The following is a 21758-nucleotide window of genomic DNA, read 5'->3' as shown; positions in this document are numbered from 1 at the left end:
CTCCAGGCTCCCTCTCACCCCATCTCATCACCTGGGATGAAAAGGGACCGGGGCGACATGATTCCCCATCTCCTCAGTGGTTGCGCCTTTGAAGGAGGAAACTACCACGGACAGCTCTTCCCAGCCACCGGAGAGCCACTGCCCCCAGCGCATAGCTCAGCGCCCGTTCCCGCAAAGGGCCACTCGCCCTGCCCAGCGCTCAATGCACTGCGCACCTGACGTCCCTGGACACTCCTGCCCGTCCCCCAACCCCACCGCAATCCCCCGAACACACACAACTCCCCCTCCCAAGCCCCTGGGACACCGCCCTCCTCTGCACGCCCCGCCCCCTGCACGCCCCTCTCCCCTCCGCCCCACCAACGCCGGGCAGAGGGGCACGGCTAGGCAGCAGCTCTTTTACCAGCGTTTAATCTGAGGAGGGCTCTGACAGCAGCTAGGACAGATGGCTCCGTCCTCATACTCGTAGTGAATGCAAAGGAGGTGAAAGAACGACGGGGCGGGGGAATGGCCCACCCCATTCCTGGCTGGACTAACTGCTCCCCACATCAGATCCGCTTTTGAAGGATCACCACCCCCACATTCCCTCCTGTGGGACCATCCTCTCATCCTCTTCCTCAGGGTCAACCCCCACCCCCCGGCGCCAGACATCTCCTTCTAGGGGATCCTCTCCCTGTCCACCGCTACCCCCTGAAACATCAGCCGCCCCCCCCCCCCCCCCACACACACACACAGGTCTGAGGGATCAACCTCCTCTCTTCCCCCATCCACCCCCTTCTGTTGCAGTGCTGCTTAGCCCGGCTGTCAGTCTGCCTGGGAGCTCCCCTGAGTGGCTGTGGGCAGCCCATTGCCTGGGCTTGGTCTCCGCCCTCCCTCCCTCTCTCAGCTGGTCCTAGCGTTCCAGTTGCTCAGGAATGTGGAGAGCTGGGTTCCGGCGGCTAGCAGGAGCCGGAGGGAGGAAGGGAAGCTGAGCGCAAGCTGCCGCCTCTGCTCTGCCTGATCTTCCCCTTTTGGAACAGTCGTTTTCTTTAAATGAAAAATACAAACCCTACCGAGCTGGTTCCCAGCCAAGCCACCACCAAAAAATGTTCGGCCAAGTGCCAGGCGCAGGTGAATAACTAACCCCAGACTAAAACTTTCCTGCCAGTGGGATTACAGGTGCAGCACTGCCGCAGGGAGCTCTCCAGGGTGCTGACGTCCCAGCAGTTTCCTCCAACAGCTCCCAAGACTGAACAAATTTCCTTGGCACCCTTTCTGGATCCTCCATGACTCGGAAACGTCTGCTCTCGAGGTTGTGAATGCCTCGTAGTAACATGGCCAAGGTTAGATACCTTCGTGCAGCTGTTTCGGGATTTTATCTGTGGGAAGCTGCAGTTCTGCTCAGGTGAGTCCCTCCAGGGTGGGAAACGGATATCACAAACGTGCCCCCAGCGGTTTTTCTTGCACAGCTGAAATGCTTGGGACTCATGGATGATGCACAGTTGTTGCTGCCTCTCCAGCCGTACTCGCCACAAATGTCTAGCCTTCAATAGCCTTCTCATTGTCAGTGACAATTAAATGTATGGGATTTGTGTCTGAGGTAACTTTGAGATACTGGAGTGACGCTGGATTTCAGTTTCATTTTACTATGTAAGGTTCCTTGTTTTATTTAGAGCTGGGGTTTCCCCCTTGCACAGTTGGCCAGTTAGCTTCTGTTTTGTTACATTCTTTCTTTTTAAATGGAAAATGCAACACTTACCTCTTTAACATTCTTCAGTTTAGAGCTATATATAAAGTTCCACGAAGTTTATTCAGAGTTTGGAATACATTTGATTTCAGTTACTGCTATTTATTATTTTAATTAGTATAGGGTATCTAATTTGGGGACTTTATGAGGTCATGAAACTTTCATGCAGAAACAGGAACAATGATAGCCAGGTGGAGAGAGGAAACTGATTCGAGAGTTACTTCCACGATGTTTACCTACTTGGTGTACTATGCAGCTGGGCTTTCTAAAATTTGTGTAGTGTATGATACAGAAAGAACAATAAATCAAGAGTTGAGCAGAAAAGATTAGAGGACATCCTAATGCACAAGGTGTTTTCACTATTGCCCAGCGCACTTTTCTCAGATCAACTAATAAGATATCAACACAAACATTCTTTTTCTCAAGTTCTCTAAGTGTGGTGGTTACATTCTGGAACAAACTAGACTCCCTCTTCCATTAATCTCTGTATTTGTTTTAAAAGGCAAGCAAACACATAAGCAAACAAAAGTCTCCACACTATAGACATTTAAAAAGCAGAATTCGAGGTCACCCTTTTAATGTTTTTTTGCTAGAATATTCTGCTAGAATTAAACCGGTCAGAAATATGTGAATGTTAGTTTTGTACAGCAATAAAATAAAGCAAATACATACAACTTACATAACACAGAGGCAGGGTATTAATGAGTGTCATATCCTTACTTTTTTTTTCAAAGATGCAGGAAGGAATTAAAAAATATAATACATAGGTTACTAGACGCTCTTGTGACAACATGCAGAGGGGTTATTTATAAACACACAACTATGTATAGCGCCAGGCAGTGGTGATGGTGAATATACGTTCATTTTAGGTAGTTTTAGGTTAATTGAATCAACATGTAGAATGTAGTAGTATTTATTGTAATCTTACTTTACCTTTGCAAACAGGAACAGATTTTAAGAAACTGGGTCACATGAAGTGGGATTATTTGGTGTTGTGTGGGAGAGTGAGCAGTAGAGAGTGTACATTTTCTTGTAGTTTTTAATATTTAATGTATGGAGTAGGAGGATGGACCCATATGGGCTGTAACATACTGAATGAAGTAAGTAGAAATGTACTATCAATTATTGTATTTCAAGGTTAATAATAGATCATGATTTCCTTGACATTTATCTAAATGTCAGTATACTACTGAATGAACAACCAACTCTTTATTTAATAATATAAAACATATGTTATTTACAAAGAGAAGAAATATGTTTTTGGAAGGCAGATAACTCTTTTATAGCATCAGATCAGAAAACATTACTCAAGCAAGTTAACTCATATTTAAGTTCAGATTGTAGAGTGACATCTATTGCATTGCATGTGTATACTTTTTTTCCATTTTAAAGCAACAAAAATGTTTTCATAATAGCAGGGTTGTTCATCTAAATGATCATTTTTAAGAATAGCCATGGTCATTATGCACAAAAATCTAGAAGCTATGCTGTGTATGGCTGCTGTGAAGGCAGTTAGGAGGTGGGAGTGCATAGGAAGGTTCTAGTTTTTATTTCCCAGTTAGGGGCAGGGCGAATTTGCAGCCCTTATGCACTCTGGAATACAAAGACTGCTCTTGACTTGAGCTATTAGCATCACAAGCCATCCCAAAAGGATATAGACCAGCCCAGTTCACCAAGTCCAAATGAGGGTGTGTTAAAATGTTCCCAAAAAGAAAAGGAGTACTTGTGGCACCTTAGAGACTAACAAATTTATTTGAGCATGAGCTTTCGTGCGCTACAGCTCACTTCATTAGATGCATGAAACCTGTTAAAATGTTGACACAGATGTTTTGCTTTTTGAAGTCATTGAGACCAATTCTCCCCTGCTTTGCACCTCGTGTAATCATTTACACCTGGGCAGATGGGGGGTAAACTGCTACCATGTTGTCTTCCCTTTGAGAGACAATCACTTATAGAGACCCACTGGAATGGGGTCTTATACAGTACTTTTATTGAAGAACTGTGCCTTCTAAGCACAACTGACCCCTAAATGATTTCACTCGTTCCAGATATGACATAAAGGTTCTCATTTTTTTAAACCATATTAGAGATTAACTTTTCTTACCTCAATTGAATTTTTGTGGGATTTTTTTTTCTGGGCGGGGGTAGGGAGAGGTTAAGTTAAGTGCTCCAGTAGAAGCAACTTAAATGTCTTACCTTGTGATAGTACTGTATCTGCATGTTATTTAGATGCCATCTCTGAGAAGGGTAAAACTGATATTTTCAGTACATGCCAAATTAAAAAAAAGTCTCCTTTTTAAGATGATTTAAATGCAAGATTGTTATTCTCATCAGTTAGATGCTGAAGGTCCACATTCTAGTATATTTTGTAAAAGAGAAGACATCTGATTTCTTTATGGAAAGAAATAATTTTCCATCCCATTTTCAAGTCCCTTGAAATCAGAAATATGAAAAAAATAGACTCTTGTATGATAACTATTTTATATAAGCTGACATCTGAAAGCTATTTTGCAGATAGAAGAGTAAAACAACATTATTTTCATAATAGAAATTTGGTATAACTATTTCTATGTATTATTATAACAATACAGTTGGTGTATAATGGGAATGGTGTATTTTAGGTCTTCTACTTCTGACAGTAGTTTATGGAACTTGACAAAAAAAGATATGCAGCACTATTATTTTGTATACATTTTGAAGAGCATTCAGTTTAGAGACAATTCTGCTTTCATATCTTCCATGTGTTTCTGTCCTTGTTTATTATTGTATGAAAGTTATAAGATGGGACTATTTTAACTCCTTGTTTAGTGGTCTGATTTATAAACAAATCAACACACTCAAGCTCATTTTGAACTCAGCAGCAAGACTCTTTAAATATACACTCAACTTCTCTAAAAATCTTCACATGAGCTTTCAGTAGATTTCTTCATAGATTTTCAAATTCTGCTTATCATTTAAACAACTTCTTTAGGGACTGGGCCTTTCATGTATTTCAGAATTGTTCTTTCAGTGTTCCATTAGCAACTCATGACAATCCTTGCAACAGGGCTGTTATCTTTATAAATCAAGGCTTTTTCTGTTTACACCTCTCTGGAAATTGCTTCTCAAACTCAGGAAATTAGAAATTCTCAATTTTTAAGTCTAAACTAAGTACTCCCTTTTTATTTTATTTTATTTTTTTTTGCTGTAATACTATTGTTTAGTGTAAAATGCCCTGAGTCACCACATGTAAGTAGAGTAAAGTAGAATCTCTGTTTAGGACTATATCTGCTCCTGGTACTTATCTAAAAATAAAATCAGAACCCTTGATAATACTAGAAGTCCAGACTGCCCCCTTCCACAGGGAACTCCTGAGGAGAGATTTGAAAGGGAAGAAGTATTTATGAGGGTCTCCTGTGGAGAATTCTGCCTGTTCTACCAGGGAGCAGAATTTACCCTTCACAGTTAATAGGGCTCAGTCAAAATGGCTGTGCATCTGAATGGATCCCATGAGATCAGGAGGAGATCAAAATTGCCTGTGTAGAGTCTGGACACTCTGTAGTAGCTCTGGCCTTTGCTTGTTACCAGAGTGGCTCCACTGAAGCCCCTAACAGGACACTCATAACTGTTCCTTTCTCCGAGGTCTCCTTAAAGGGGAGATGATAGCTATCCACATTATCTGGAGTGAAGGGACGGAGCTGTGAAAATGTAGTATAGCTTCTCACTTATTATACTTCTCAGGTAACCTCTGGAAAGGGAGCAGGAAGATTTGTATCACCTCTTGCCTATCCGCTCCTCCCTCAACCTGTTCACTAACCCCTTCTTCTTCTCTCTGAGGAGGAATCATACCATGGAAGTCCCTGACTGCACTAGAGAGCAGGATCTGTGCAGAGGGAGTGCCTTTTGCTACATATCCCAGAGGTGTGACTGGGCCTATAGTTAACCACTGTGGGGATTAGTTTTATGTTATGGAGAAGTATGACTTCAGATGAGTAATAATAGCAGCACCAACAAACCTTTCTTCATGCAAATAGTCTTAGTAGTTTAAAAAAATGCCAAGTAGAATACAAGAAAATAGTTCATATAATATGAGATGCCATCAGAATTGCCTGTAAGGCCTCAGTAGCTGTTAAAGAAGCAAAGAATGACACCTTTGATGTTTATAAAGCAGCAATTAAAGATCCACGTATTGCAAACTCAATGAATTTATTAAAATCATAACGGATGTGCCTGTGTTGGGGGCAGAGAAATGGAAATTTAATAGTTCAGGGTAATGAAGTACAGAGCCTTTCATCTCCAACCCTAGTCTGTAGTAACCAGAAGCTATTTTCAAAGGAGAGACTCTCTCATTCTAGATCCTACTGGACAAGTGACAATGACACAGAGGCAGAGCAATTGGACTCCCTATGTGGGTCGATTGCCTTGTAGTTTACAAAACAAAGAAAAAGAGAGGACTTTATTATCAACGAACACGGTAATTTAAATATGCCAGGTGAAATTCTGCCCCCATTCAAGTCAATGGCTTGCTATTTGCCATTCACTTCACTGAGGGCAGGATTTCACCTGCTGTTCCTCATTTCTTAAAATAAACTTGTAAAGAAACTGCTTTTTGAGATCCTACCTTTGTTTTTTTATAAAGCAGAAGGAAGAAATATGTTTGTACAGTAATATATGGGAAAACTAAATTAAAATTACAATGAAATTTAAATTAACATGCACCTTTTAATTCTTGCTGTGCTAATGTTGTTCTTCTCAATATTTCCTATTTCATTCCTACCTAACTGATACAAACAATAATAAGAGGAATACTGTGATTCTGTTTGAAGAAAAATTTAATGATTGTTCTCCTAAATCAGAAAGGTCTAGATGTGTGAGGCCTGATTATGATCTCATTTACACTGATGAAAATTAGAGGAAATGCCATTTAAATCAATAGAGTTAAACTTAGATTAAAAGAGGTGAGAGATCAAGTCCCTTGTTGTTCAACTAATTTTGGAATATGTTATTTAAATGCTCTTATTTAAAAAGACTCTTAGATATCAGAATGCATCCCATGTACATTTATAAGAATATTGATCTGTGTCACAAGTGACACAATCTCACAATTTACAGTTTTATGAATACTTAACACACTTTTAAAAATACATTAGCATATTTATGGGGGGAGGGATAGCTCAGTGATTTGAGCATTGGCCTGCTAAATGCAGGGTTGTGAGTTCAATCCTTGAGGGGGCCATTTAGGAATCTGGGGCAAAAATTGGGGATTGGTCCTGCTCTGAGCAGGGGGTTGGACTAGATGACCTCCTGAGGTCCCTTCCAACCCTGATATTTTATAATTCTATGTTAAATAAATATGCCACTTACTGTTGATAGGGCCTTTTGTATTCTGAAATTTAACAGCCTGCACTTTTCTGTGGAATCCCCTCCCTAGTACAGAATTGAACTCCAAAACTTCAGCTTTTATTTAAAAGAAATGTGTCCTGCTCTCAAGGTAACCTTAGAAACATGAACCAAGCCTAAACTGTAATAGTGTTCTCTTGCACAGATTACAGAAAGCCTGACAGAGTAGCTCTCAGAGGTGTGAATTTCATTTAAATTGGTTGTTTACTCTTAAACCTTAAGATGACATTAGAAATGTCACCCATAACTGTTTTACTGATGATCATTTAGCAGAAATATCCAGCAGATGTGCTTATCCCAATCACAAGTTGCCTCTTAAGGTGATCAATTTATTTTATATTTTTAAAAAACACTCTTTTCCAATTTGCCCCAGCAGATTCTGTAGATTCCCATCTATAGAATCCAGGGACCTTCCAGGGAATTTAGGTCTAGCATACTGTGGAGTACAAAAGACCTTGATTATTGCAAAGCATCAAAACAGCTTACATATTATTTCCTTTCAGGTTTTTAATATAATTGTTTTAAAATTGCGTTGTCGTTGGTTACAATCAGGAGTGGATAGGCGTTTCCATGCTCTAGGTGGTTGTGAACTGAAAGATGCACCATCCTCAGAAGCTACCTAAATTTAATTTAGTGACCAAGGAACCAGCTGCCTAAAGGTGCCCCGCTAGACAGAAGTAAAATGATGAAAAGTGGTGACTTGCTGGTAATAATAGGCTAAAACATGTCATTTTATAATGGGAAGAACTATAATAACAATGCTGAGCCAATACAAATAAATTGTAGGAGCACATCAGGCCTTTGGAGGTGATAGTGCTCAGATTTTCACTTGTAGTTCAACTGTACTCACAAAAATGCTTGCTCAGATTTTCAAACAGGAGGCTTCTCTACAAAGTAACTGCGGACAGAGTAGGCGGGCAAATGTCCTTTTCTGTCACCCTTTTCATAGCCTTCAGGAGGTGAAGCATCCTGCACATGAAACAGCCAAGAATGCACTTGGGCCTGATAATCCCTGCATCCAGCACATTCTCACTGATTAACTTCCCAGTAGGAATCAGAGAAAAGTGAGCTGACAATTGAGAGGGCAGTAGACATAAGATGGTAACACAAGCAAGATCAGGAAAGCAAAGTAAAGCCATGTATCTGGAGGAAATTTTAAACACCATTGAGATATGGTATGTGTTTGTATGTATGTGTGGTTCTGTGGACCAATTTCACTGGAAACATGAAAAGCTAGCAGCATCATTTATTAACCTTAGCATTATTTTCACTGACTTATTCAGTTAAGGGAAATGCTTCAGTGCATACATTAGAAATTCTGGTTTCTGTCAGTTTCTGGCATGAATCCTGTCACTCTGAGCAGTATCCTGAAGCACTAACTTGACCTTGGCCTTAAGATGATGTTGCATAGTATAAGACTTTTATGTTGGTTTTTGGAAAGAACACACACAGAGAAGAAAACCGATCCGATATTGCTTTATTCAGATAGCCCATGTAACAGGAAATGAGAAGCAATGAGACACTGAGACTTCAATTGGGCACAAATGTAAAAAAGCATAAATTGAACAGATGGGACAAAAGATAAGACTGTAAAATGGTTAATAAAAAGGAAGTGTGACAATTCCTGGAAAATTTGAATTATCTACAAATCAATGGAAACCTAGTTTTATCTGTGCATTTCAATCAGGTGCTGCTACCCCTTCTTTAAAAATATTAATGAATATGTTAGATAAGATGGGACCTAACACTGATCTCGGCATCTTCCCTCTAGTCCAATACTTACCCATTTATCATTGTCCAATGATTATAATCATTCAGCCCACCAGGTAGTATTCATATTATTGGAATTTTCCTGAGACCTCAACCTCCTGGTTCCCTAGGACTCAGTTTGGCTCCAGGTTTGTCCCTCAATTTTCTTTACTGGCATACAGCAAAGCTATAGCAAGGGCTTGAAGTGGTTTCTATTACATACACAGTTTAGAGTTTGGTTCAATGGCTCTCAGCACCCCCACTATAAAAATTGTTCCAGCACCCCTGTATACTTAACTTAATTTGACCTGTTTGTGAAGTCAACATACAGCCATTGCAGTAATTACTGCAGTTTTTCCTGTCCACACTACCCTTTCTGTCTGTGGTACGTGTTCTCACCAGGAGCGCTTCCACCGACTTAATAGGGGCAGTGTGTGTGCGGGGGGAGAGGAGCTGAGAACACAGGCTCTCACCTCTGGGTGGAGCTCCTCAAGGCTGCCGACCGGACTCCTGGCTCCCTGCTCTGAGCCATGCTGCCAACTGGGATCCCAGCTTTGACCCTGGGCAGCAGCCAGATTTGGAGCAAGGAGCCAGGAGCCTGTGGGGCAGCCTAGCTCAGAGCTGGTGCTGGAGAGCCTGGGGGGCAGTCAGGCTGCAATAGCGGGAGCTCCCTGTCCTGGGGTGACAGCCCCAGCTGTGAGCCAGAGATGGGGTTTGCAGCAAGAAGCCTGACAGCCTTTTTTGTACATATTCTGAAACACACTACCACATGCGCATTCCAGTCTACATCAAATCAGGCACTCTGATTGGTCCAAGGTTTTGTAGGCAATCCCCATCTAGATCATGAGCTGTTCATATGCTGTGCTACATGCAAGGCCACAGCTATAAGCTGTCATACATTCCTTTCTTTCTCACTATTCTTTATCTACCAACTACATATTATCTACAAGGACACTTTGAATGTACAGTTTGTCCATTGTTAACCTCTGTTTTCTTCCTTCTGCTTTCATTCTTGGTTCTGGCTAGGTCTACACGTATTCAGGATCATACAAATTTAATTTTTGCAAGATTTTTTGAAAATATGTTACATTCTTTACCAAAATCCAAATATATTAGATCTCCTTCATTCAATTTGTAATTGTATCCCCACTCCACCCCGCCCAAGATTGATGCCATATCTGCTTTTTTTTCCCCAGTCTTCTGGTACCTCCCCAGTTCTCTGTGACTTTTCAGAAATAATTAACATTGATTTGGTAAGTTAATCAGTTCATTCCCTTAACACCCTGCAATGCATGTCATCCAAGCTGGCTGATTTGCACCTGCTTATACTTTCCAAGTACAGTATTCCCGTAACTCCTCTTCACTGCTTTCTACTTGTCCAATTTGTTTCTGTATTTTTATGTTAATTTAAAAAAGGAGTTTGATATGTCAGCCATTTAAAGTCATAATTAATTTAATTCCTCTCCTCCTACTTGCTAATGGGTACTATTTAGTATTTCTTTCCCTCTCCCTCCACTCGTTAGGCTAGTATTAGCTCATTTTGCTGTGCTGTTCCCCTTGGGTGAAAGTAATTCATCCACCCACAAAGCTCAAGTAAAATGACTTTGATAATGGGATTGGGAAGATGGAATTCACCTTCACAGCCCATGGGGAGAACCTGAGACTATAGTGAAGTTCTTTGCAGTTGCTATTCCAGCCTGGGAGCTGGAATGGGATGGTAATCTCACTGCGCTCCCTGCATATGGTTTCTGAGGCACTGGATCCTGATCTTAATTGTGGTCCTGTGGCAGAGCTCCCAGCTCACCCAAAATTGACTCTCCCTTCTATGTGGGGCTGACTGAGATTCCTTCTCTAGTGCTGTCAGGGTTCCTTCCCCACTCTGAACTCTAGGGTACAGATGTGGGGACCTGCATGAAAACCTCCTAAACTTATTTTTACCAGCTTAGGTTAAAACTTCCCCAAGGTACAAACTATTTTACCTTTTGCCCTTAGACGTTTGGTGGTGGCAGCGATAAAGTCTAACAGGTATATAACTGGGAAAGAGCCCGTTTGGAAACATCTTCCCCCCCAAAAAATCCTCCCAAACCTTACACCCCCTTTCCTGGGGAAGGTTTGATAAAAATCTTCACCAATTTGCATAGGTGAACACAGACCCAAACCCTTGGATCTTAAGAACTATGAAAAAGCATTCAGATTCTTAAAAGAAGAATTTTAATAGAAGAAAAAGTAACAAAGAATCACCTCTGTAAAATCAGGATGGTAAATACCTTACAGGGTAATCAGATTCAAAACATAGAGAATCCCTCTAGGCAAAACCTTAAGTTACAAAAAGACACAAAAACAGGAATCTACATTCCAATCAGCACAGCTTATTTTCTCAGCCATTTAAAGAAATCAGAATCTAACGCATATCTAGATAGATTACTTACTAAGTTCTAGGACTCCATTCCTGTTCTGTCCCCAGCAAAAGCATCAGACAGAGAGGAGAGCCTTTGTTTCTCCCCCCATCCAGCTTTTGAAAGTATCTTGTCTCCTCATTGGTCATTTTGGTCAGGTGCCAGTGAGGTTATCCTAGCTTCTTAACCCTTTACAGGTGAAAGGGTTTTTCCTCTGGCCAGGAGGTATTTTAAAGGTGTTTACCCTTCCCTTTATATTTATGACAAGTGCACAGACCCCCAGTACAGTCAGGCGGTTTAGCTTCCTGTGTCTTTCTCAGTGATTTTAATTGCTGCTCATTCAGAGTTCAGAGATTACTGCCATTTTTCTTTTGAGAATATAGTTGTCTTTTTTAAGATGTTTTCCTCTACTGAGTTTATGCCCCTTTTGAACTCCCTTGCCACAAACATTTGTGAGATCAATTTTTAGTAGCTTTACTTTACTATACTTTACTATTCACAGGGAATTATTAATTCTCCTGTCAGCATTCATGGCAGAAGCCTATTTTTAAAGAGTTTTACTCATCCAGCTTGGGAACAGTAACTATTTCACACAATTGTCTTTTACTAGCAAGTCAAAAAGTATGCTTACACTGCATACTCCTTTTGACAGCATGTAGAATACATACACTGCATGCCCTCCCTAGCATGGGTATAAATAGCAGTGTAAATGGTGAGGTACTTCTTAGGCAAGTAAAGACATTCCTGAACCATGTGGGTATGTACCTTACATTTCTGTCTGCTTGCCCAAGCTCTGCCACCTCCATGTACACTGCTAATTTTAACAATGTAGTGTCCTGCTGCCTCCCCACTGCCAGAGTTTCTCCCCTAGCCTTTATTTAAGTTGAATTGATATTATTCTGTGTTAAACCACAGTATGGTCTCACAGTATCCCTAGTGAGTGAGACCATCTCCTCGGCTGCTACAGTTTTAAGATCAACGAGCTGAGAGTCACTCTGAGGGATTTTCTTAGGTTGGAAAACAATAGGAGCACATGAAGAATGCATACAGTGACCACAAACACAGCTACAAGTAACAAATTTTGCGTGTAATATAAATCTCACCAATCAGATAATCAATGTTACAGACACAAACACATATACAAAACTTGAGAAAGCCAATGGAATAGCCAGCTCTGTATTCATACTTACATCCCCCAAGAGATCATCGAATCAGGTTGTCATCAGTGGGGGTGAGGGGATACTTTCCTGCTTAGGTCTCCCCTGCCTATCCATACCAAGGAATCCTTTTTATCTTCTTATGACCACACCTACTACATTACACATATGTATAAGGGTTCCATCCCCTTTTTCCTTATCTGTACTGCCACAACCCGTAAACTTTGGGGTGCCCTGCTGTTCATAGGTTGTCGTCTTAGTTCCCCTTATTCTTGATAGCATTTATGTATGCACATCACCATGGTAATCTGCAGTGACAGTGGAATTTCCTATGATTTTACAATCAGCTGTCTCATGGTCTAGATGGATATATTGTCGCATACTTTTCCTGAACGTTACCTATGGGTACATTCTTTACAATAACCTTGTAAATTTACTGGTAAATTATGTCAACCCTCCTTAGGCCTAGTATGGCTAAGCTGAAATCTTACAGACTTCAGCGTGTAGGACTTGCATTATAGCCTTATTTTGCCAGTATACCTAATACACACTCATCACTTGTAAATGCTTATCAACCTTATACTTCTATGATACTATCCTACTTAAACTATCATTTACACATTGACATTTAAACCACAACAATAAATCCTCTATTGAACGATTAAACAAACTAATTGACTACAACAGGGAATGGCTCCAGCAGTGGGGGAAACTCTGGCAGGTGGGAGGCAGTGGGGAAAGGCTCCAGCAGCTACCCATTGTCAAGCCTTTCCCCTCTGCCACTCCCATGCCAGAGATTTTCAGTGCCATGTAGCTATACACCACAATGTTGACACCACATGTAGTGTGTAGTTACACTCCCCAAGTAGTGTGCAGTGTAGAAATAGCCTAAGATAAACAAAATTCACAAAATAACTTCAAGATTTCGAATAATGGTTTTACCCACAAACACCACAATCGGTTTGCAAACATTCTGCTCTAGATTCAAAAGACTTAGGCACTTAAGTGTCAAGAAGTCCAACATTTAGGCACCACTGTGTTTTTTTTATTTATTTTTTTTTAAATAATAATAAAACCACCCCACTGGTCATCTGCTGCCTACCCCTAGTATGCCTCACTTTTAATCATTAAAATCCTCTAGACACCTACATTTCTGCCAGCATGCATTCACAGAGCCACCTAAACCCTGACACCATCAAGAAGCGCAGCACCTAATTTATACCTACACCATGACAGAATTCACAGATTAGGCATTCCCCCAACCACTATGGCACCTGATCAAATAGGCATGTTCTGAACACTCCCAACCTCACACAAAGTATGGCCAGAGGCTGTCCTTATGCCCAATAGACTACTGGTTAAACACACACCTGGAATATGGGAAAGCCAGGTTCAAATCCCTCCTCTGCCTGATGTGAAGTGGGAATTTGAACCCAGGTCTTCCCTATCATGCGAATGCCCTACACATTAGACTTTTGACTATTCTGGGATGGGTCGCTCTCAATCACTGTTCCACTGTCTCTAAATAATAAGTCATTGGAGCAGGGACTGGAACCACCATTCCCGCTCCGAGGTGAGTGCCCTAATCACTGGGCTATATAGAGCCATTCATTCATTCTCTCTCTCTCTCTCTCTCTCTCTCCGTATAACTTATTAAATATTCACAGAGCCAAAGTGAAAGAGCTTCAGCGGCAGAGAGTGAGAGGCTGTCAAGTCCACTAGGTCCCTCTTGTGGATCGAGCCCTTTGTGAATAAGGAGAGATAACATTTGCCAGATATGTTATTTGTTACAAATTTATTATTATTTATTTCCCTGTACTTTTTTTGTAAAACTGAAACCAGCTTTTACCTTCATGTTATGTGTAGTCCTTATGATTTTCATTCATAATCAGAACACGCATTTATATTGGACTACCTTGGATCCTTTCACTGCCATTCTTTTTAGCAGGTTTCAGAGTAGCAGACATGTTAGTCTGTATTCGCAAAAAGAATAGGAGTACTTGTGGCACCTTAGAGACTAACAAATTTATTTGAGCATAAGCTTTCGTGAGCTACAGCTCACTTCATCGGATGAGCTGTAGCTCATGAAAGCTTATGCTCAAATAAATTTGTTAGTCTCTAAGGTGCCACAAGTATTCTTTTTAGCATTTGTTATTTCTTGCTTTAGGCTGTCACATTTTGGAATTTCACGGGACTTTGCTACCTTAAGAATTTATTTTTTGCAGGTTCAAGTTAAATGCTACAGCAATGTTTAGAATGTTCTTTATTTATGGTATAAACTCTGACCTCTTCAGTACCTTGCTTTACCTACTCAGGACCTAACTCATTCTCAGCTACTCTTTTTCTGACTTCTTCTATGCTTCCAATCTCTCAGAATTTAATGTGTTTTGTGCTTGCCTCACGTAAGTGTCCACACAGTCACTATTCATTGATAGACTGTCTGTAGGACAGGAATCAAACATGAGGATGTTGACATAGCGAGAATTTTTTCTACCATGCTTTTCAGAACACAATATGAAAATAGTGTCAGATTATCAGGTATCAGTTGCAATCAGATGATTGCTTGATTTCAGCAGGCTCTTTTTTAATGAAAGTGTTTTTCTTTACTTATGTACCTTTTTATTTAACAATGATGAATGTTGTTACTATTGTATTCGCTACAGCCGTAGACTCAAGGGACGTATTCTTGGGATTAAACCAATGTAATCGTTATTTTAATCATGAGTGATCCAATAAATTAATATCAGCTCAGATTAATTTGCAGAAATGCTTTTGGTACTGCTGTTTGTGAGATGCAGATGAGTGCATAATGGCTGGCTGCAGCTTTCGCCTTTGTACAGTCACTTCACCCACGAGTATGTAATTAATTTCCTTGAGCTGCTTTGTAAAGCTTTTTAGAATACACTGTATTAAAAACATTCAAAGATTAGTAGAATAAAATGAACCACAGAATAAAGTTCCCATAGCTCCAGGGCCTTGAGTTACACTTGCTGTTCCAAGGAACAGGCTAAATAATAAAATGAAAAAGCCATTGATATGTGTACAGCAGCATCACAAGATGGTTCTGTAGTCAACACTGTACTTAGACATGTTTGTGTTTTAAACCTTTTCAATAGCTCAAGGAACCTGTATTTCAGATACTCATGGGGAGAAAGCTATGATTACCTGACAAAAATCATAATGGCAAAGATGAGGATAACTTGACACTCAGCAAAAGTATAGGTATAAGGTTTTCAAAATAAATTACATCTGTATTGTATCAGAAAGGATAGAGGAAACCACCACCAAAGTTACAAAGTACATAATTTAATAGTTGTATATTGCCCTTTCCAACAGAAATATTAGTGACAGATTCTGAGGAATGCACCTGGAACAACATGCAGTACCTTTGGGGCAGCTCTAAATTGTACTTATTTGTAACAACCCCTTGGCACCATTATGCTGGCAGGGATCATTAGAGCATAGCATTGCTCTGGATACTCACTTTCTAACTCTGGCATTCTCCTACACCAGGGACGAGAAGAATTGAGAAGAGGTGGTTTAAAATATGATTTTTTTTAAAAAATGCTCTTCCTCCCTCACATTATTGATATTAAGACGGTTTTTCTAAGGATACATGTGCAATCTCATTTATACAAACTGTTTCAATAGTCATACCTGCCCTTTAAATTTTCCAAATAAAAGAAATCCACCTTTGGGCTGAGACAACACATGGAAAAATTTCAGCCTCAAAGGTGAATAGTTCAGAAAGCTATAAACCCACTACAATACCTGACAGATGGTATCAGTAAATTCAGTACATTGTATAGCATACTAGTGACATCAGATTTTTAGGGGCAAGATAAATGAAACAAATTTTGAGAAGTCTCAGGAAAACATTAAAAAAAAAAAAGTTGAGAGAGAGCATGCACTCACATGCTCAGGAGAAGGAAAACTCTCTGATTTCAACCCAAAAACATCAGGGCAGGCAGTCTACACTGCCAACCCCAGCTAACAGGATAAGGCAGTGGCAAAACATATCTATGCAGAGTGCGGCTTCTCTTATAAACTCTTTTTTCATAACATGCACCTTGGTACAAACATGCAAAATCTTTGAGCAGCTGTACAGAAAAGAATCATCTCAAAATTTAAAGGTATTTACCCATTCAAACTCATGTGCAAAGCAATATCAATCCGATTTCTGTGGCTCCAGTATTGTATTCAATAGAGAAACTCATACAGTGAGACTGAAGGAAAAGATCGGTGAGGCTCTCCTTGTAGAGGTTTTCCTCAATAGTTTTCGTAGGGGTCTAGGCTTCCTTCCCACAGACATAGCCCCTCTACAAAGTCTGTATGCAGATCCCAGTGGTCCTGCTCCCTTGCAAGCTTCCCTAAGCTGGCAGCTGCTTCCAGCATCCCCTTCCCTGCAAACTGCTCTAAATTACACTAGTTCTGTATAGTCCTAGTAGACTATTACATAAATAGTAGATAACAGAGTGCAGGAAAGCCCTGGCCCTTCCCCAACTTGCTCAGTCATACAAATCAGCTCCATACAAATCATAGATGGAGGGCAGCCCAAATACTGTTGTGCCAATTCTATGCCACTGAAGCGCTCCTCTGTGCTAGAGTGATCTACCTGTGGCTAGCTATGCCAGCTCTAGCCACTGGTTTTTGCTGACTGCACAGCACGGAGTGACTAACACGGCAGAAAAGCTAAGCCATGGTTAACTTTTGAGATCTAATTCAATTAATGAAGTGTGAAATAAAAGTATTTTAATCCTGCTTCCCATACAAATCTAAATGCAATCATGACTAAAACTATCTACCTCCATAATGTATTTTTTTGTTAAAGTATATGCTTGTACCTGGCGCTGCTTTTCCTGTTGCCTTAATACAAGAAGTGTGCAACTTCATTAAGAAAAAAAATGATCTGCTGATTATTTTTTTAAAGCATGGGGACAGGGTGGGAGGTCTTCTCACAGCAAGCATAATAATCTTCTATTTTATAAATTAAACAAATCATACTCTTTAAGTCTCTGACCCCAAGTCATTTTCTCCATCCCTCAAATAATTTTGGTGGCTCTCTTCTCTATCCTCTCCAATTTTTCAACACCCTTTTTAAAATACAGACACCAACACTGTCCACAGTATTCCAGTATCAGTCTCACCAATGCCATATACAGTGATAAAATCACCTTCCTACTCCTCCTTCCTCTGTTATATATCCAAGGATCTCATTAGCCCTTTTCCCACAGCACTGCACTGGAAGCTTATTTTCAGTTTCTTGTAAATTCTCTCAATTCTTCACTGAGTCACTGTATCCTGTTTCCAGGATACGTTCCCAAACCCCTCATTCTGTATGTATGGCCTGCACTTCTTGTGCCTAGAGATATAACTGCATTTGGCTGTATTAAAACTCCTTTTCTTTGAATGGACTCAGACTACCAAGTGATCCAGATTGTTCTGCATGAGTGCCCTGCCACCATTATTCATCACTTCACTAATCTTTGTGTCATCTATATATATTTATCAGCAGTCATTTTATATTTACTTCACATCATTGATGACAATGTTGAATGGTGTCAGCCCTTGTACTGAGCCCTGTGGAATCCATAAGAACAGCCATACTGGGTCAGACCAAAGGTCCATCCAGCCCAGTATCTTGTCTTCTGACAGTGGCCAATGCCAGGTGCCCCAGAGGGAGTGAACCTAACAGGTAATGATCAAGTGATCTCTCTCCTGCCATCCATCTCCACCCTCTGACAAACAGAGGCTAGGGACTTCATTCCTTACCCATCCTGGCTAATAGCCATTAATGGACTTAACCTCCATGAATGTATCCAGTTCTCTTTTAAACCCTGTTATAGTCCTAGCCTTCATAATCTCCTCAGGCAAGCAGTTCCACAGGTTGACTGTGCGCTGAGTGAAGAAGAACTTCCTTTTATTTGTTTTAAACCTGCTACCCATTAATTTCATTTGGTGGTCCCTCGTTCTTATGGGAACAAGTAAATAACTTTTCCTTATTCACTTTCTCCACACCACTCATGATTTTATATACCTCTATCATATCCCACCTTGGTCTTATCTTTTCCACTGGAACTACTCTTATTCAGTGATGATTCCCCAATGACAACTACTTTTTGAGACTGTCAGTTAACCAGGTCTTAATCCATTTAATATGTGATCTTACACTAGTATAGTGCTAACTTTTTAATCAGAATGTTATGTGGGACTAAGACAAATGTTTTACGACAGACTAAATATGTTACATTAGTGCAGTTACCTTTATCAACCAACCTTGTAATCTCATGCAAGAATTAAATCAGTTTTGTTAAACTTAGTTTCCGTAAAAGCATGTTGACTGGCATTAATTATATTCCTATCATTTAATTTTTTTATTAATTGAATCATGTACCATTTTTTCCCATTACTTTGCTCAGGACTGATCTCAGGCTAAATGACGTGTAGTTATTCAGGTCATCCGGCATGCAATTTTTGAATATTGGTACAACATTAGCACTTTTCTAGTCTTCTAGAATTTCCTTGATATTTCAAGTTTTATTAAAAATTAACATCAGAAGATGAGAGCTCTTTCAGCCAACTCTTTTACTGACTCTTGGCTGAAATTTATCCAAGCCTGCTGATTTTAAAAATATTTTTCCCTAGCAGATATTGTCCAACATTCTCCTCCGTTACTAATGGACTGGAGTGTATGTCATCATTCTCATGTGATACAAGTACATCATCCTGCTTCTTTCCAAATACAGAACAGAAATATTATTTATCATTCCCCTGAATCATTAACAGTTTGCCATCTCCATCTAGCCATAGGGATACTATTGCTAGGATTTCTTTTGTTCCTAACATACATTAAAAAGCATCTTTTAATTGTCCTTATCTCTGCCAGCCATGGATTTTGCCCTGATGTTTTTAGGTTCCCTTATCAATTTTCTTCACTTTCATAACTTCTAGTTTGTATTGATTGCTATCTATTTCCCTTTTCCCTCCACTATGGGGATATTTTTTTTTAATTTCTAATGCCTTTTTATCACCATTGATCCATGATCAATTTTTAGCCAAAGTTGCTCTCTTTGATTGTAGAATTGTAGTGTAGTATACTCTGGAAAGAGTATAGGAAGAGAGAGCCTGAGACATGAGGTGCAGTATGAGAGGTCTGGTGTAAGGCCTAAGTCCTGAACAAAAGTTAAGCCCTGCTGAGATAAAGCAAAGTTAGCAAGAGTCAAGATATGAGCAAAAGTCAGGCGCTGTTACAAAGTAGATGCTTGCTTGCAGGTTCGCTATCCAGTACATGAACTTGGGAAGAACATGGCTGGCATTACAAAAAGAGAAGCACTCCAAGGCACTAAGTATTCACGTAAACACATCCCAGAAGGGTAGTGCCAGAACACTGTGATACCAAGATATGGTATAAACACATTCCCCAAAGATGATACAAGGACACACTGATCCATCTGAAAGATAAGGTCAGGATGACAGGGTGATGGACAGAGATGTTTTGAATGAACCAAGATGTATGAATTAAATGGTGGTAACTAACCATGTCAGAGGGTCAATATGTAACTTGTTTACATCAGTGTATAAAAGAGGGGTCACAGAGGTGGTGTCTTTCCATTGCCTGGGAGGGAATGGAAAGCCCCATCATTCACTGAGCCGAGTCCATTGTAACAAGCATGCATGTACTAGTGTAACTGTAGACATTGAATTGGGGAGATAGGATCATGCTTCATTGACTATAAACCTGGCTGAGCGCCTTCACTGTTGAACCAAGTCTGTGGTCTCTTTGGGCAGTTGGATTGACATCTGTCGGGCCAGCTATCTGCACAGAGCTGGCTCAACACAACACACATATGCAGCCACCAATTGACAAGATGGGGTAGATGGACTTTGAAAAGTCAAATAGGTGCCCAGACTTCACGTAGCCAATCAACATCAACAAAAATCCAATCTGCATGTTGGTCAGAAACCGAAGGTTTAAATACTGACTATTTCTACTGTAGATAACATTTGTTTTTGTTGTATATCTGCTATTACTGAGTCTCCTTTTACAGGTTTCAAAGTAGCAGCCGTGTTAGTCTGTATTCGCAAAAAGAAAAGGAGTACTTGTGGCACCTTAGAGACTAACAAATTTATTTGAGCATAAGCTTTCGTGAGCTACAGCTCAGATGCATCTGATGAAGTGAGCTGTAGCTCACGAAAGCTTATGCTCAAATAAATTTGTTAGTCTCTAAGGTGCCACAAGTACTCCTTTTACAGTTTTCTTGTATGATGATTTCATGCCTTTTATCAGCATGGATCACTAGTTACTCCATAGTTTAGTTTTATGTCATGCAGTAACTTTGATTATATCAGTCTCTAGAGATTATTTATGCAGCAGTTATTGACTCAAACCAGTTTGCTTAACTGTGAATGATATTTTAAAAATATGATTGTGCAGAACTAATCAGTTGCAATCAGATTGGAGGATTGCATTAAAAAAGGACCTGCTGAAAGTGTTTTCTTTTCTTAGGCACATTTTTATATTGATGAATTTTGTCACCATTATACTCACTACAACCGTAGACTCAAGGGACGTATTCTTGGGATTAAATCAATGTAATCATTATTTTAATCATGAGTGATCCAATAAATTAATATCAGCTCAGATTAATTTGCAGAAATGCTTGTGGTACTGCTGTTTGTGAGACGCAATTGAGTGCATAATGGCTGGCTGCAGCTTTTGCATAGTCACTTCCCCATGAATATGTAGTTAATTTCCTCTGTAAACCTTTTTAATATACACTGTATTAAAAGCATTCAAAGATCAGTAGAATAAAATGAACCACAAAATAAAGTTCCCATAGCTCCAGGGCCTTGAGTTACACTTGCTGTTCCAAGGAACAGGCTAAATAATAAAATGAAAAAGCCATTGATCCATTATTATGTGCACAGCAGCATCACAAGATGGTTCTGCAGTCAACACTGTACTTTAAAACACAAATATTCATAACTTTTTCAATGGCTCAAAGACTCTGTTCTTTAGATGCTAATGGGGGGAGAAAGAAGCTATGATTTTCTGATGACAAAAATCATAATGATAAAGAAGTGGATAAATTGACACACAGTACAAATATAGGCATAAAATTTCCAAAAGACGATACCGAAATAATTTATCAGAAAAGAAAGAGGAAACTACCAGTGAAGCCACAAATTAAATTGTTTAATAGTTTTGTATACTGTCCTTCACAACAGAGGTGTGACAGATTCTGAGGGAACTAATTGGGGTACAACGGCTCACAGAGTCCTAAAGTTATCCTTTTCAGTAAATTTGAGATTGACACTGTACTCCGCTCTGAATAGAAATGGGGGGTGGGGGGA

The 21758-nt window shown here is 40.0% G+C and overlaps 1 protein-coding gene across 2 annotated transcripts in view; it reads left to right on the top strand.

The window, feature by feature from the left end:
- Positions 1-350: 350 nt before the first annotated feature.
- GLRA3 (glycine receptor alpha 3) overlaps positions 351-21758 on the top strand; it is a 132707-nt gene continuing 111299 nt past the window's right edge. Inside the window, exon 1 of one of the 2 annotated variants that reach the window (XM_043546009.1) lies at positions 351-1381. In XM_043546009.1, the coding sequence (XP_043401944.1) occupies positions 1296-1381 (86 nt within the window). In that variant the 5' untranslated portion in view covers positions 351-1295. The remainder of the gene's footprint in view (positions 1382-21758) is intronic. The other variant, XM_027829306.3, reaches the window with a different exon arrangement.

The sequence above is a fragment of the Chelonia mydas genome, chromosome 4 (assembly GCF_015237465.2).
Source record: "Chelonia mydas isolate rCheMyd1 chromosome 4, rCheMyd1.pri.v2, whole genome shotgun sequence".
Classification (NCBI taxonomy): Eukaryota; Metazoa; Chordata; order Testudines; family Cheloniidae; genus Chelonia; species Chelonia mydas.
The sequence above is the reverse complement of the archived record's forward strand: the minus strand, read 5'-3'. Positions and strand labels throughout refer to the sequence as shown.